Source organism: Notothenia rossii (assembly GCF_949606895.1).
Source record: "Notothenia rossii genome assembly, chromosome: 11".
NCBI classification, from domain to species: domain Eukaryota; kingdom Metazoa; phylum Chordata; class Actinopteri; order Perciformes; family Nototheniidae; genus Notothenia; species Notothenia rossii.
Window position 1 is genome coordinate 18,905,005 of NC_136910.1, and position 14,315 is coordinate 18,919,319.

The following is a 14,315-nucleotide window of genomic DNA, read 5'->3' on the forward strand; positions in this document are numbered from 1 at the left end:
ACGTTGTCATGCCGACTGCAGGGGTTTTAGCTGTTTCCACGTCACCCGCTGAAACAGCTGTTAGTTTGCGGATTAACGACGAGCTCCAGCGTCATAGTACGGCCTCGGGAAACATTAGAGACAGAATAACATCATTTCAACAGTTTATCTGACCACACACACTAGGAAAAAAACGACAGCAGTTATTGATGCAAATACATTTATTAATAAAATGATTAATGAAATATTAGTAATTATGGAACATCATGGAATCTGCATTTATACAGAGTTAATTTGCAAAAGAAATATTACAACGGGGAAGGTCCCTTTAGATTTGGTCTGGATATGACAGAGTATTTACGGTATGTAATCACAAATATGCAAAATACAAACTTCATAAAATGAGGCACATACTGAATGATGTTTACAGAGTATGGAATAAATTATGGGAAATAAATTGGAACGTTTTACCCTTTGGCTAACATGGATAGGCTTGGTATTAGTGTTGTAGTTAAGCTAGAGGAAAAGATCCCACTATAGAACAAGAGACAAACACATGGCACAATCTCATAGTGTCAACATTCATATTTGACATTCGTTTACAGTATTATAAAGCGTTATTAGGAAAAGTGATTTTTACACCTGCGGTAAAGCTGATAATGAATAAAATGTAATCTTGACTGATTGGAATTCAACACACAAAAAAATCATTAAAAAAATCAAATCACTCATCTGTCTGGCAGACTGTTTCCCTGGCTAACACGTTCCTTCATTATCAAGAAGACAAAATGTGGATTCATCCGCTACTAAAAATAGTCCCTAACAAGTACAACATTTGCTATAAGAAACAGCTTCAATGTATTGAAAAATGCATATTGTCAGCTGTTTTTGAAGATTTAGGACGTCACAAAGTAATGAGACGGATACCATGTTGTTTGTTTTCATGGGATTATGTAATAACTAAAATAGAAAATGACTATCCTAATCCTTTAACAGGTTTTGGAACCACAGCTTTTCCATTTCATTTGTTTTATAAACATTTTGTTTTGTTTTTCATAGCTGCATAATACTCCTATTGCTTGTGAAGTGTTGTTGCTGGTTTATTTCACCTCTTTATTTCCATGCCTCCTGGGCATAGGACGGAAAGAATAAAAAACACAGTACAGACAGCCCTACTGGGCGAGAAGAGAAGTGATCTGACAGAGGAAGAAGAGTGTGGCAGGGAGGGAGGGGGAAAGAAAGGAAGTGGAGAAGAAGAGGATGCCAAGGGAGGCTTTGTTCACCCACCCCCCTTTTTGCCTAAAGAAAAGGAAAGAGAATCTCTGAAGTGAGAAGTGGCACAGAGTCCATGATGAGCGGCTAATAGAGGAGGAGGAGGAGGAGGAGGAGAGGAGAAGCCCTGTGGGACGTTACTGTGCTGGAGGGGATGGAGAGCTGCAGTGTTAGAGTCCACACACACACACACACACACACACACACACACACACACACACACACACACACACACACACACACACACACACACACACACACACACACACACACACACACACACACACACACACACACACACACACACACACACACACACACACACACACACACACACACACACACACACAAACAATTCTCTTCGGCATCAAAGTGTCAGGACAAAGTCAGCCTCCACAGAGCCGCGGCGTACAAAGGAAGGAGAGTTGCTTCTCCAAACCAAAAGACACGGACACTTGCAAACTAATTAAGATAAACGACGACTGCACAACGCTCGGGAACAATTACAGCGCCGTGGCTAACAAGTGATTGTTAACAAGTTTTTTCTTCCTGTTGAAGTAAAGACGACAAGAGTGCCTCTGCCCCGCCAACTGGGCCAGACACAGAGAAGGGGGGGGGGGGGGGGGGGGGCTAAGGTAAGTCTGATTACTGCCTCTGCAGTAATCAGAAATGATAGATGTGGAAGGATGGACTAGTCTATGTTTCACTTGGAGAATAAAAAGTACTAAAGCATCTTTCCTTAGCAATAAGAGGATTCCACCAGCTTTTATCATGCGGTTACCTAGCAATTCTTTACTAAGGAACCTTCCTAACTAGACTTCGTCCACAGCCAATGTCTCCAAATAGTCACACAATTTCTCACCCATTATTAGAAAGGGAGGGAAAGTAGGCCAGCAGTCTGATTCCAGACTTCACTGTGGACAATCACTCAGAGCCAAGAAGAGGAGAGCTAAAAGGACACACACACACACACACACACACACACACACACACACACACACACACACACACACACACACACACACACACACACACACACACACACACACACACACACACACACACACACACACACACACACACACACACACACACACACACACACACACACACACACACACACACACACACACACACACACACACACACACACACACACACACACACACAGATGAGTGGGAGATGTGTCTATTCCACAGGATTAAGGAACATTACAGTTCATTAGGCTATTCACCCACCACAAAGACAGACAATGAGACTACGTTCAGGGGCTGGAGTTCACGTGGGATTATACAGTACTGGCCAGCAACACTCTGTTACTAAACTTAAGTCTAGGAATTGAATATACTTTGGAAAATATAATGCTTTGGATATCTAGTATCTATTAATGCAGTTTAAGTGCCGTCACAAAAGGTATATTCTATCTTTAATATATAAGCAGTATTAGAGGATTATAAAAGTACATATTGCAGTAGAGAGTATACAAAGCAGGATTTAAATTAATAGATTTTTTAACACTTTGCATAGCAGGTTGATCAGGACATGCTCAACACATCCTGCTCAGCGTCTACGATGAGTTTAGAGTCGGTGCCTCAGACACGGACTGAACCACTGAGTGACACGTCGCTGTTCTCACGTGATTGTAAACATTTCAGAACTCAAAGTGGACGCTGCATTTCCTTTCATTTACCAGGTAGGTAGGTAAGTCTTTATTAATATTCCCTAGAATACATACTTCTTCTACTTTCGAGCATATAATCAATCAAGTTCATGAAGAATCAGTCATACATAAATATCATCTTACTTTCGATTTAGATTTTTACTACCCAGGGAGCTGCCCCAAGTAAAAATTCCTGTAGAGCCTTTTTCTATTTTCCCCCCACTAATCTCCTCTCATCTTAACTACTACAATAAAGTAAATATTGCACAAGGCAAATCATATGAAATTTGGATTTTCAAAAAGAAAGAACACCACTTTGGTGGATTATCCTGTAGTGCATTTTATAAAAACCTGTGTATCTTGCATGTAGGCGTAAAGTACACTTCCTGTTCATAGTAACAATGCATAGAAGTCTACGAAACAGGTCAAATTTGGCATGGCTTTGCATACGGAGGATTTAATTACCATAACCCTCCTACAGAGCTATCTATTAAATCGTCATACTGGTGACACAAAATAAGTTAATCAGAGCTGAATCATCATCATCATCATCATCATGGCCTGCTTCTGAAATCAGCTGTCACGGTTTTCATTTGGCCCATTTGTTTTAGTTGCCAGGAACAGCCAGGATGTAACCCGATCTGCTCTTGGTGAAGTCTGGCTGTGATTGGTTGATCTTGGGCTCGACGATCACCGTGCACTTCCTCCCGTTCATGCTGCACTGGATGGGACTCGTGATGTTCACCTGCAGCTTCCTCTTCTCACTGAAAAGAGGAAAGAAGAGATGGAAAAAGGGGATTAGGTTATTGGCAGGTGTAAGGATACATTAGGTAAAGCACACATCAGGAGAAGAATACTCACAAATACAATCAAGGTTATTCCATAAAATACAGTTACTACAACGGTGATATGCTTGCCACGCATTACATCCTCACATAGTTTGTGCAGGAATATAATATGCAGATCCATTAGTGACCCCTGTGTGTGAGGGCAGAGGTATGAGAGGCTGTTCCGGCCATTCATCATACTTGTTCTCACACACGTCATCATGATCCCACATACACACACATTGTACTCTCGTATAAACTCAATCTCTTTCACTCATGCATATTCTCACACTCTTACACACGCATACCATTACTCTGTTTGCAGTAGTATTTTCAGACATGAGGTATTGTATGTACTGCAAGAGATGATTTGTTTGTGAATGAAGAGAAGGGATACTGTGTTTGAAGATAATATTGAGATGTGAGATAGTTCTTGGCTCAGAGGTCACCAAGGTGATTAGGTGGCAACTAATACATGTTTAAAACCCTTCAGCTGTCCACCTCCCTAAATGAGATTAGAAGCACATTAAGACCCTGCACACCCACACAGGTGTTTCCAATTACTGATTAGACCTGTAGACCAGTTCCATTTGGATGGAGCTGTGTGTAGATTGTCAAGAAGTGACAAATATGCCATTAAATCTCAGCTTGATGACAATCAAACAGCAGCAGGTCGACCAGGTAGTGGAAAAATAACTACATTTTCCATTTGGAGTCAACCACCACAAGCCATTTTAAATAGTGAATACTGTATGTATTCATCTGAATTGTTTTAAGACGTTATTGGTCAATGTGCATATATACAGTATATACATTATGTTAATTATACACAGATGCTAATAGAGTATAAATAATCCAGAGCTCCCTAAATCATTAATCATTTCAAAGTGAAAGGTGAATTTAAATTTAAGCTTTATTTTTAAGGGAATTTTTTTTCCCGAGTGTAGTTGTTTGTTTTATGACATTGATTGTGCAAGGCAGAGGAAACAGGTGTGTGTGTGTGAGAGAATAATAGTGTATGTGCATGATTATGCTGCTGTATACTCTAAAATCATCTCTGAGTGCATGTTTCATCACATGAAGATAAATAACAGGAGCAATGGAGCAGGGGGGCTGTCGAAGTAAGGATCCATATGGTGTTGTCGGGCTAGATTGGCCTTTAGAGGCTGTCACATCTAGTTAGACCCTTCCTGGGCCGATTGGTGCTCTGCAACGTTTGCTCTTAAACGGGATCGATGACAGGAATCAAAGAGCGAGGAGAAAAAGGGCAGAAAGTGTGAGGCTGCTGTTCAGAGTGAGGAGACTGTAATGTGATGTAAATGTAGAGGGGAATGAGAGGATGGATGTGATAACTGTCCTCTGTGTGGCAGGGAGAGGATGTCATGTAGATGTGAAGCAGCTCAGAGAGGAGGGGAGGAAATATCCCTCTGTCCGCTCAGCGTGACACACTTTCTCCCTGACACAGTTACTGATCATGGCTGTCGTTCGTAAACAAATCTATAAACTGCAAACACTAGGATTCGCACAAGCGGCCAATCACTGTCCCTCGCTTCTAAAATTAGGAAATGAGTCGTGAACCTGAAGACTTGTTGCACAACAACAACAATAAGTCATAAACAAGCAGCAAAAGGCTGCCCACGCTGCAGCCTCTCTATCTCTCTCGGCTTATGCAGAAAGGCTCAGGGTAGCACTGATGCTCGTTTCCATGGCAACCCCCCCCTGTGAACTGAACTCCCCCATCTGTCATGGCTGCCAGCCAGCCGATGGGACTGTGTGTGTGTGTGTTGTGATTTGTCTGTTTCTCCGAGCGTCTCTCATCCCGTTACTTCTCCATCTCCCAGAAATGCCGGAGGGGATGTTGTGCTCTCCGTGAAGGGCAAACAGGGTTACGCTCACATTCACAGAAATACACCAACACACACACACTAAGTATAAACACCATCACAAAGCTTCCATTGGGTACACCACACAGCTCTTTGACACCTTTCTGATCCAGCAGTGCTGAAGCTTGCCTCTGAATAAACACTCTGGCTTTGCAATAAACAAAACGTCATCTCTGGATAGAAACATAGGATCAGTGGAGCCTTAAGGTCACTGGCTGGCCTTTTCCATCAGGAGCCAGTCGGAGCCCCGAGGGCACACTTCTCTGGAAAATCAATTCTCTCCTTTTCCCTATCCCCAGCTGCCTTTGTGAGTCTTTGCCCTTCATGCCATGCTAGCCCAGGCTCACTGGCTGCCAAAAGTACACCCTCTTTACTTTACGTGAAAAATAAGGTACAACACAACATTTTGGAAGCTAATGCAGGAGAGGGGCAAGATGGGTCTGTAAAATAAAAGTTGATAGGTAAGAATCTTCATAGCGGTGCCGAGAGGTATTAGAGTGGAGAAAAGCAGCAAAATAAAAAGGAGGAGCAGGGATATTTTGGGATCGGAGAGCCAGGATTACCTTCTCTCCCACTTCTGAGTCATCCCTCTAATAGTGTACCTGGCTCTGCCCCAAGCTCTCTGCTGTTTAAAAAAACATGAGTGCTCAAGGGGGAGGAGGAGAAGGAGGGGGGGGCATTGTGCAAAGCTGATGAGCTACAGTATAAAGACTCAGGACTTTAAGCAGGTGATCAAAGTTGGATATTTCTGCACCTCTAACTTTGATGATGACTTGTATTCAACCTTCAACCCATCATCGTTTTCTCTCTTTACTGTCTCTTTTCCCATGGCATAGGTCTATGGCCTTGGGTGTTGCTGCTATCTCTCTTAAGGAGGGGCAGCTGGGCGCATTGTTGTTGCCATCTTATGACCGAGCACAAGCCGCCGTGAGATAGTTTATTGTTCAGGGACATCTAGAGGCCCTTCTTTTCTCTGGAGCGAAGGTTCCCTGGCGCACATTCTTTTCTATGGACGACAGCTCTAGTTAGATTCAGGGTCCATATTTGTTTAGTCTCGCTGATGAAGAATGTTGATTATTACACTCTGAACTAGTTAAAACCTCGAGCTGCAGAAGAGTTCTTCAGAATTGATTGTGGCATCTCAACCGTGTGGTCAAACCGTGGCCCTGTGACATGTCTTGTGAATTCTCGAAGCTCTCAGTGTTTGCCACCAAAGCTCCAGCTCTGCTCGTGTCTCTCTGAGTCCTGACTCCAATTGCTTCAGAAGTTTCCCCCACACCTGCCTCTAAATAATAAATAAAAACTTGCAGTGCAATCTGATTTATATCAATGGGGCCCTATTATTTTTTGGGGGAGTTTTATCTTCCTTGTAGCATATTATATACTGTAGGTGTTTTGTGCATTCAAATCCCATAGTTCCCTCCAGAGGGAGTTTCTCTCCCACACACTCCCCCCCTGCCTGAAACACCTCCATTGGTCTCTTTTGTTTACTTCCGTAACATAGTGACATCACTCTGTAGACATTGGGCTTTTCTTGGATAGTGCTTTTACAGGATTGGTTCTCATGGAGTCTAATGTAGGAGATAAATATATGCATCAAAAAAGGAAGCTATTAGCATGAAAAACACAGATTGTAGAAATAAAAGAGAATAGAGCAGATTGTGTGTCAGGAGTAAACAGGGACACAGCTCTTCCACTCTGAAGGAATGGACTGTATACAAAAGAGACACCTGCAGGTTGATGCAGATGGGGCAGGATATGGACCCATGCTGTTGATCTGTCTGAGCCTCAGTGCGTCCACACACAGCCCAGACCAAGGGATGGCACTTTCTCCAAATAACAACACAACAAACTACAGTCTCCTCACATCAATATTTCAGTTGGTGAGACCACACTGTGATCAAGAAAGCAAATGCAAAGAGAGAGGAGAAAGCATCAACACATGTCCTGTATACTGTGTGTGAGTATGTGTGAAGGTCAGGCACCATGGGGCAGGACCGAGGGAGCACACACACTGCAGACAGAACCATGCTGCCTTTATGATGGATGGAGAGTCAGGCTTATCTCCAGGCTGCCTGGGCACGTTATAAAAGAGCATCTCCACATTTCCTCAGACACAGCAGGAGGAGACACAATCTTTACGGAAAGGTGGATCATTAACTATGGTTCAGGTTTATTCAAAAGATATTGGTGCTGCAAGAGAGTGAGGGGAGTCATATTTTTAGGATGCCTTGCAGCTTGTGCAATATTCAAACGTTTTTTTAAGCATCTAATTTGGATTGTGACTATTAATCAGCTTTTGTTCCATGTCATCTCTTTTTTAGAAGCAGACAGAGAGCAACGATGGATGACATACAACACAATCAGAATTGAAATAGGAGTGTTGCAATCCGTCTGCTACATGGGAAGCCCGCTCATCCAGGGGAGACAACATGCTGCCGTAATGTCATTTTGACATGATAAAAGTACTCAATCAAATGGCTAATGTATTTTCAGTTATTTCAGTAAAGAGAATCATTCGATAGGTTGGTTTGGATATAAGGTTATGAATAGTTTATGAATAGTTTAGATAAGCCACTGATCTTTTGCTGCCATCCTTTATCATGTGATCACATTGGTCTATATCATTTTATAAACTGTATCAGTGTCTCACTTTAATGAAAGAAATACTAAAAGAAGAAGTTATTTTAAGTCCATGTTTCCTAATCCCCTTGCATTTTTCTACATTTCTCCCTGTCTTCTATAGCCACCCACGTGCATTTGCATTTAACACCAGACCTGACACAGCATCCTGCTTCCTCTCACAGTCACACCCTCTCTGAGTCTCACATGGCAGCATCACACATCTCACGTGCTCCTGTGTGCTACACACACACTGGAGAGGAAGCAGAAAGACACACAGAGCAGTGAGGAGCACAACATCTGAACAGAAATTTAATGGGGCGAGAGTTTGGATTCTGGAGGACCATCACAAGGCTGTCAAACAATGCGACATCACCAGTTTGAATAGATGGAACTTTACTGGCCTCATCTGCCCTAGTTTAAAGAGTGCACACTGCCTTAGAGGATGTCTGGGTGCAGTTCTTTAATTAGCATCCCTGTTCCTAAGTTATACAGTTTTGCTAGTACTGCAGATGTGGAGCATGAATAATGGAGCTCAAGCTGTTTTGATGGCATGCCGAGTCAAGATACAGATAAAGTGGTATGATACAGGTGCTTTAGCTCAGCATTAATAAAGGGCTAGAGGGAGAAAAACGTTTCAGTCTCTTCTAACCTTTCGTAATTGACTCAACTACACTTAACCTATTTTTAGCTGGTTTTGCCGTGTTCAAAAAGACTGCATTAAAGGCAGGGTAGGTCATTCCCTTCAGAAACACTTTTTGTTATATTCCATGGAATGCTCTTAACATCCCGATAGCAATGAATACATTAAATGCTTTGACAATAAATACATAAAAAAAAATGTCATCTGTGGAAGCCGTGGTACTGTAAAAAGCACGACCAATTAGCCGGGCCGGCTAAAATAACCAGCCTGTCAGCCTTCCATCTGTGCATAAACTTATCTCGTGCCCTCATTGGTCATGTGTGCGTTCGTGTGTGTTGGAGGAGGGGCTCTGTAAGGAAGTCTGAAGGAAGGGGCACATTTTTTTCGGCTGCGTACTTTCAAATTATATAGCGCACTCGAGCTGGTTTCTTCATTCTTACCTACCCTACTTTTAACTTACATTTGTGGAAAAGGGTATTATAAACACTATCTCCATATTTCCAATTTTCCCTTTATAGTTTGCCCAAAGGCATCCTATACAGTGTTATAGAGCTCGACAAGACAGCGGCAAACTGCAGAGAATAAAATGTTTCGAGGCAATGCCCCAAATGAAGAGAAGCACTGAAACCCTTCTGCAGCAGCCGTGTTTGGTTATTTCAGGAGATACTCTGCACTCATTTATACCTAAAGGCATCTTTTGCTTGCAGTATTTACTAAGCTGTGAAAGAGCAGTGAATCCGGGTATAGATATCACTTCACCCCGTCTCTAATTGTCGGCTCCCTTTCTCGTCGTTATCTTTTCTTCTCGCTACAGAGCAGAAAGAGCTGTACTCACAACGGGAGGGATTACTAAGTAGGTCATTTTAAAGAACGGGGGGAAATGCGCTGACAGCAAAAACTGGTATTGATTAAAAAGTGTATTGAAAGGAATAGAAAGGAGCAAAATAAAAGGGAGAGGTCGGTCTTTAGTATCCATGGAGAAGTGGAGGTCAGAGGTCGAGCTGCCTAAGCGAGGCTTACATCAAAAGGAGGCTATAGGAGTCTGAGCATCTATGCTGCTGTAGGCCCAAACTACTGAAAAAGAGATCGGGAGCCATGGAAAACACTGAAAAGCCTCTTATTCATCACCATCTAAAACATGTTTCCCGAAGACACATTCCATTTCACAATATTATGAGGCTCCTAAACTCCCAAGAAGCTCCATTTGAAGCTGGATCACACATGAACAGTCAACATAGGCTCTTTTTGTTACCATGCTTAGCTTGGATTTCCACTTCTTTATGCACAGAAAGCAAGAACCAGGCTGCTGCAGAAGCTGCCTATAAAGTGCTTCTGAGGGCCCCTGAGGTGTTTTGAATTACATTTATTTTATGATCCTTAAATGTGACGGTATAATATTTTACATTCCCCAGCTTAAAGGCCTTAGTTAAAATATCTCAAACTGAAAACAAACATGCTCAGCAATGGCAGCTCAATAGTTCTTAATAGGTAAAACTGCTAGCTTCAGGTCAGGTCAGTTTCCTCGTAGCTCCACTGTGATGGTGAGCTGCTAATGAGGTTAATGTTAGCCTCAGGTTGTGGTTGGTTGCTGAAAGCGTTAACGGTATAGCCCAAAATTAAACAAAAATTAAATGTGTTCTTATTTATTTGACTTTTTTGTTCGCAGCACTGCTTGTATCGACCATTTTTGAACTACTGTAGTCTCACTAAGTAGTAGACGGAGCAACAGGGACGAGGTAAAATGAAACCATTAAATTATTTCTGAGCTTTTTCTTGAAAACAACAATAATTAGTTTTGCTCCCCCAGGTATTTTCTGGCCTTTTAGTACCAGGCAACATCGCATTCTTGTTACAACTATAGTAAATCCACCAGGACTGAAGTCTTACAGATTGCCACTCGACTGTATAAAGATTGTCAAAAGACACATAACACAAACAAGTATATAAGGCTTTCATCTGAGCAATGGGATAAAATAATTAACTGCCATGGTTTATTTACTTTTCAAATTCTAATGGATCAAATAAAAATACATGAGACATATTGGGGTGTTTGTGATGTAATATATATGATATATACTATTAACAAGTTAAAGCCATTCCTTTCCTAAGAACTGTTACAGGATGTGTATTTTGTAAATTGTGTAACTTTTTTTTTCTTCTTTATTATATATATTTATTTATTTATTTTTACTTTAATACTTTTTAATGCATGAAACATATGTAACATACAGTATGTAACATTAAGTCGTCTGTGGCTCTTTCTCTGCTGTAACAATGTAAATGTCCACTCCGTGGGACTAATAAAGGTATTCTGATTCTGATTCTGACACTACAAAGTGTGGCCACTTTACCCAACATCACTGTTCTGGCCAAGATTAACCTCCTGTGACCCATAGTTCATTGCAATACCCTTGAGGAAAGCAGAGGATGCAGTGGACGGCAACATGTGAGCGTACCACTGGTAGTCTGTCCACATGGCATCTGGAGGTGAACTCTCCCTTGTCCCAGAGGACAGAGGGTGAATGATGGTCAATAAGTGCTCCTTATGCAAGCTGCTCTGAGGAGTGCAGCGCAGACAGATGCTCTGCTTAAACAAAAGGGCACTCTTCTCACCTCTACACCTCTCTGTTTAAGAGATCTATGGGAGATGAAGCACCACCGGAAATGTACAAAGCAGAGCCCTCCGCCTCTGGGGCTCCACAGATGGTGGGGGCTACCTTGCACTGCAGAGCCATAATGGCCACACAGCAGGGGGGTTAAACAAGCGTGTGTGTTGTAACCAGTGAGACAAACCTTACTCACTGATCAGCTGTGCATTTGGCCTTTCAGAAGGACTCTCATGGCTGAATGGAGTACACATTAGGTAAATCGATATGCTGGAGCACAATGAGTCAAAAGAGAAAACAATGCCAGGCTGCCGCAATTAGTTGCTCATTACTGAAGGGACTGCGCTTACTGCTCAAGTGGCTGCGCCTCCTATTCTGTTTGTTAAAGGCAATCAATATGTCAATCAAAGGGTCATTTATTTTCATCTGTTGACATTTTATTGCTTTTTTATTCAGTGGTAGGAAGGTTCGGATGTGAGTCACCATCAGGGACCTGCGTCTTCTGTGTTGGGAGGGTCTAGGTTTTGACGAGTTTAAATTGTTAAACTGTTTTATAAAAATATGACAAATTCATGCTTTTACATTCTCCGATACAGCTGTACCAAAGTTACATTATCATGATACATGTAACTATAGATCAGCTTTTTTCAGGCATTGTCAGTCACAGAGGGGTCTATCCTCAATCTCAAAACAAATAATAATCAACAAAACATTTCTTTGTATGCAATATCATTTCAACTGTGTTGTTTGTACTTTTGAGCTATTAACTCTTTTGATCATGATTTGTAGCTTTTATATAAAGTTTTATTTCACCCAGAATCACAGTGAATCAGTTTGACTCTACTCTGCTACCAAACAGGGCTATGCATAAACTAAAATATTGTTTCTATTTCTCTACTACTTTCCTGAAGACAGAAAGGCAGCCTTTAAAGCCTTCCAAAATGTCCTTTAGACATTTATAAACTGTCCCTTTGAAGTCAATCTGTAATGGTGTCTGAAGTCCAGTGACAGGTTTTACTATTTGTTGGATCAAAGTATCTCTTTGTGAAAAGACGCCTTTGGTCAGTAGAGTTGATTGGACTAAGATCTGGGCGTTACATAAGGACGGATTAATGAATGGAAGGATATGGGGAGAAAGCAGGGAAGGAGGTGTAATGAATGAGTGGCGTGAAGGAGATTACTGTGTGGGTGTATAGGAGATGAAGGGATGGGGAGCGGGGAGCAGAATAAAAAAGCATGATGAAAAGACGTTAGGTGTGAAGATTAATACCAGGTGGGAAATGAAGAAAGGAAGTAGGGACAGAAAACCAGGGGAGGGAGAAAGAGAAGAGAGATGGAGGAGGGAGTGTGCTGAGGCTAATCATAATTGGCCTGACAGCAGGAGATGGTGTGGTGCTGTTGCTGGGTGGAACATGTGTGTTGGGGGAGGGGGGGGGGGGGGGTTATGGGGTGAATGTAGAGGTCACTGAAGAGATGCAGTCTGATATCAAGGCTCCTATCAACCTCACTGTAGAGCACTTAACTAAAGCTCTTATCTAAAGTGACAGTAAGATGTAAGTGCATACATTATATACTGTACACACACTCAGCAGGCGGGAAGATTCTATGGGAACGTAGATAAACCTACCCTGCTCTGAGGAGCATATTAAGTATAGCTCACAGCGTCAGATGGTCGATAATGTAGATTTTCCTATTTCTACCAGTTTATTCCACCTCTAATTTAGATACGTATATATACTTGGATAAATATTGTTCTGAAATAAGCCAATGAGCTGTGTGTTGAATACGTTTTTTTTTCAGGAGTAGCTAATAATACATACTTTTTTTTAGAAAACCCTAACATTCCTCACAAACTGTGATCAGATTTTTTTTGCTTGAAAAGTGAGAAAGAATTAACACATTTCTATGAATTGTTTCAGCTCTTAGTACTTTCCCCCACGTAACCAATACTATTTATTTCTCTGTGAATATGTTGACCAATTAAGAGACTAAATAACATCACAAATAGCTGCATCAATAAAAAAGACAATACACACCCTTTACTTTGTATAGATATACAAAATCGTTCACTATATAGTCATTTTAAAACAGTCACGCAAAACAAAATATAAAACAAATCAAAGTAATTATTACAACAACAAGGAAAGCCTAATCTCTGACGTGAAAGCACAGGGCAGATTTGTGCTGAGCCTTTTCATTCAATTTGCGCTCACAATCTGTTTGTAATTAGTGTCTGATTTACAAAGACGTAAACTAATTACACCATCAGCGTCTGGGACTGTTGCTTTAAAGCGTTGAGCATTTGGGGGAGAGGCTGTAAGGCAAAGTTCACAGATGGGATTTGTCTGAGATCAACAAGCTCAGGAAATCCTAATGGTCCTGAAATGGAAATGCTCATTAAAAAAGTAAACGCCTTCCAAATACATATAATAATGACAGAGGCTGCAATTAAACTTCAGAGTCAGAGAAGTGTCCATGCAAAACTGATCCTCGTAAAGAGTGTGAACTTTAGTAAATCCAGGACCAGTTTTATCTCTTTCTATTAGAACGCATTTGAAATTAGGCTTAAAAGAGGTCTCACAGAGGGCAGAATATGCCAATTTGTGAGAGCTAATTACAAGAGAGCACTTTTGTTCGTATGTATTATGAGATTGGGTGCATTATTGCTTTTCTGTAGGTTGCTATGATCTTCAGAAGAGTCAGCTGGAAAGATGATACTACAGAACTACTCGCAATTTCTTGGTAACACTTCCAATTTATCTAACTAAATAGCGTCAAATGCTCATTCTACATTTCTCAGAACCCAAGGTGATGTATTGAAGT

General features: G+C 41.5%; 1 protein-coding gene across 1 annotated transcript in view; it reads right to left on the minus strand.

Moving 5' to 3' along the window:
- Positions 1 to 182: 182 nt before the first annotated feature.
- myo1d (myosin 1D) overlaps positions 183 to 14,315 on the minus strand; it is a 115,632-nt gene continuing 101,499 nt past the window's right edge. The window contains exon 22 of the mRNA XM_079658116.1: positions 183 to 3,675. Coding sequence (XP_079514242.1) covers positions 3,519 to 3,675 — 157 coding nt within the window. The 3' untranslated portion in view covers positions 183 to 3,518. The remainder of the gene's footprint in view (positions 3,676 to 14,315) is intronic.